We start from the raw sequence: 2,500 nt of genomic DNA, 5'->3' as shown, positions 1-2,500 counted from the left end.
GTCAGAGCCACGCCTCAGACTGTGACATCACCAGGTTCTGTTTTGCCGGTGGTAATGAGGAGAGTGTGGAGGTCATCAGAGGAACGTGCTCAGAGAAGGTGTGTGGTGAATCTGATCATCTTCATGCTCTGTGTTTGTGATATTATTGATTATTGTTCATGAGGATGATGACACACAGTGAGCTGGTGACATGAACTCTAATAAATTATTTTACTTTCGGCAACAAAGAATTCATTTTGTCTTTTGCATTTCATCTAATAGACTGAGACTGAGACATAACCTGAGGACTGAGAGTGAGACTGAGACATAATCTGAGGACAGAGAGAGTGAGACTGAGACATAACCTGAGGACTGAGAGTGAGACTGAGACATAACCTGAGGACTGAGACTGAGACTGAGACAACCTGAGGACTGAGAGTGAGACTGAGACATAATCTGAGGACTGAGAGTGAGACTGAGACATAACCTGAGGACTGAGAGTGAGACTGAGACATAACCTGAGGACTGAGAGTGAGACTGAGACATAACCTGAGGACTGAGAGTGAGACTGAGACAACCTGAGGACTGAGAGTGAGACTGAGACATAATCTGAGGACTGAGAGTGAGACTGAGACATAATCTGAGGACTGAGAGTGAGACTGAGACATAATCTGAGGACTGAGAGTGAGACTGAGACATAATCTGAGGACTGAGAGTGAGACTGAGACATAACCTGAGGACTGAGAGTGAGACTGAGACATAATCTGAGGACTGAGAGTGAGACTGAGACATAATCTGAGGACTGAGAGTGAGACTGAGACATAACCTGAGGACTGAGAGTGAGACTGAGACATAATCTGAGGACTGAGAGTGAGACACCACTGTACACATGTTCAGATCTCAGTGGTTATTCTGCAGAACAGCATGAGTTCTGGCTCTAACACGATCCACAAGTTTCCTGCACACGTGTGTGATACATTAAGGTTTCTGAAGCTTTCCATCAGGAGATCAGTGCTGAGCTGAGATGAAGTCCACAGCCTCAGAGCCTCAGAGTCTCTTATACTTTTATTTACACATTTCATCTGAAACATCTCAAGCAAAATTCAGTGACCGTTTCAATGCAGTGGAACAAATCAAATGAGATTAATAAAATATACAGAATATATCTTTATATATGTGACGGGAAGGAGTTCTCACACTCTGCTCCACCCTCACACACCTCCATCAGGTGACATTCAGGTGTGTTACAGAAGGTGTGTTAGATGGTTATCTGTGAAGAGAGATTATGAAGAGGGTTAGAAATACAGGTGGGACCTGTTCACCATGAAGTTATTAACACACACACACACACACACACACACAAACACATACACACACCCCTTCAAGCTCACCTATTTAGAGTTCTCTTTCCTCCTCTTCATCACCTTCTTTTTCACTGCCATTGCTCTGTCCTTCACCTCCCTGCTCATCACCTCCACCTCCCTCACTCTCCTCATCACCTCCCTGCTCATCACCTCCACCTCCCTCACTCTCTTCATCACCTCCATCACTCTCCCCATCACCTCCCTCACTCTCCCCATCACCTCCCTCACTCTCCCCATCACCTCCCTCACTCTCCCCATCACCTCCCTCACTCTCCTCATCACCTCCCTCACTCTCTTCATCACCTCCCTCACTCTCTTCATTACCTTCATTCTTATTCCTGTCTTGTTCTCCTCCATCATCATCCTCAGTGCTGTCTCCCTCTTCACTTCCCTCCTCATTACTTTTCTCTGTCATTTTATGCTCTTTTTCTCCTCCCTCACTCTCTCCTTCACCTTCTCCATCATTCTCTTCTCCTCCTTCAGCTTCTCCCTCGATGTTTTCAATGTTTATTTTTTCTTCTTCTTCTCCACCCTGCTCTCCCTCTTTTATGTTTCCTCCCTCTCCTGCTTCTCCATCTCCTTCTCTTCCTTCTTCTCCTTCACCTCCTTCTTCTTGTTCCCCTTCTCTTTCTTCTTCTCCCTTGCTTCCATCTTGTCTGTCTCCCTCTGTTTCTCTTTCTTCATCGCTGCCATCTTCAGAGTCACCCTGAAAAAGATGTTATTTAAATTACACCTGATCTCAAAGGGGTTAGTGGCTGAATTATGACATGTAAATACGTGTGCATGTGTGTGTGTTTGTGTTTGTGTGTGTGTGTGTGTGTGTATACACTGTATGGTACAGAGTGTGTGTGTGTGTGTATACACTGTATGGTACAGAGTGTGTGTGTGTGTGTGTGTGTGTACACTGTATGGTACAGAGTGTGTGTGTGTGTGAGTGTGTGTGTGTATACACTGTATGGTACAGAGTGTGTGTGTATACACTATATGGTACAGTGTGTGTGTGTGTGTGTGTGTGTGTGTGTGTGTGTGTGTGTATACACTATGGTACAGAGTGTGTGTGTGTATGTGTGTGTGTGTGTACACTGTATGGTACAGAGTGTGTGTGTGTGTGTGTGTGTACATACACTGTATGGTACAGAGTGTGTGTGTGTGTGTGT

The 2,500-nt window shown here is 45.2% G+C and overlaps 2 protein-coding genes across 2 annotated transcripts in view; one reads left to right on the top strand and one right to left on the bottom strand.

Moving 5' to 3' along the window:
* The window catches only part of tfr2 (transferrin receptor 2), a 10,916-nt gene extending 10,686 nt beyond the window's left edge, over positions 1-230 (top strand). Inside the window, exon 18 of the mRNA XM_060893570.1 lies at positions 1-230. This exon is cut by the window's left edge and continues 950 nt beyond it. The gene's annotated coding sequence lies outside the window, so the exon portion shown is untranslated.
* Positions 231-1,474: 1,244 nt separating this feature from the next.
* Positions 1,475-2,500, bottom strand: part of LOC132861836 (uncharacterized) — a 4,376-nt gene continuing 3,350 nt past the window's right edge. Inside the window, exons 4-5 of the mRNA XM_060893422.1 lie at positions 1,572-2,049; positions 1,475-1,482 (exon numbers count right to left, since the gene is read on the bottom strand). Of these exons, the coding sequence (XP_060749405.1) occupies positions 1,475-1,482; positions 1,572-2,049 (486 nt within the window). The remainder of the gene's footprint in view (positions 1,483-1,571; positions 2,050-2,500) is intronic.

The sequence above is a fragment of the Tachysurus vachellii genome, chromosome 19 (genome assembly GCF_030014155.1).
Source record: "Tachysurus vachellii isolate PV-2020 chromosome 19, HZAU_Pvac_v1, whole genome shotgun sequence".
In the NCBI taxonomy this organism is placed as follows: Eukaryota; Metazoa; Chordata; class Actinopteri; order Siluriformes; family Bagridae; genus Tachysurus; species Tachysurus vachellii.
The sequence above is the reverse complement of the archived record's forward strand: the minus strand, read 5'-3'. Positions and strand labels throughout refer to the sequence as shown.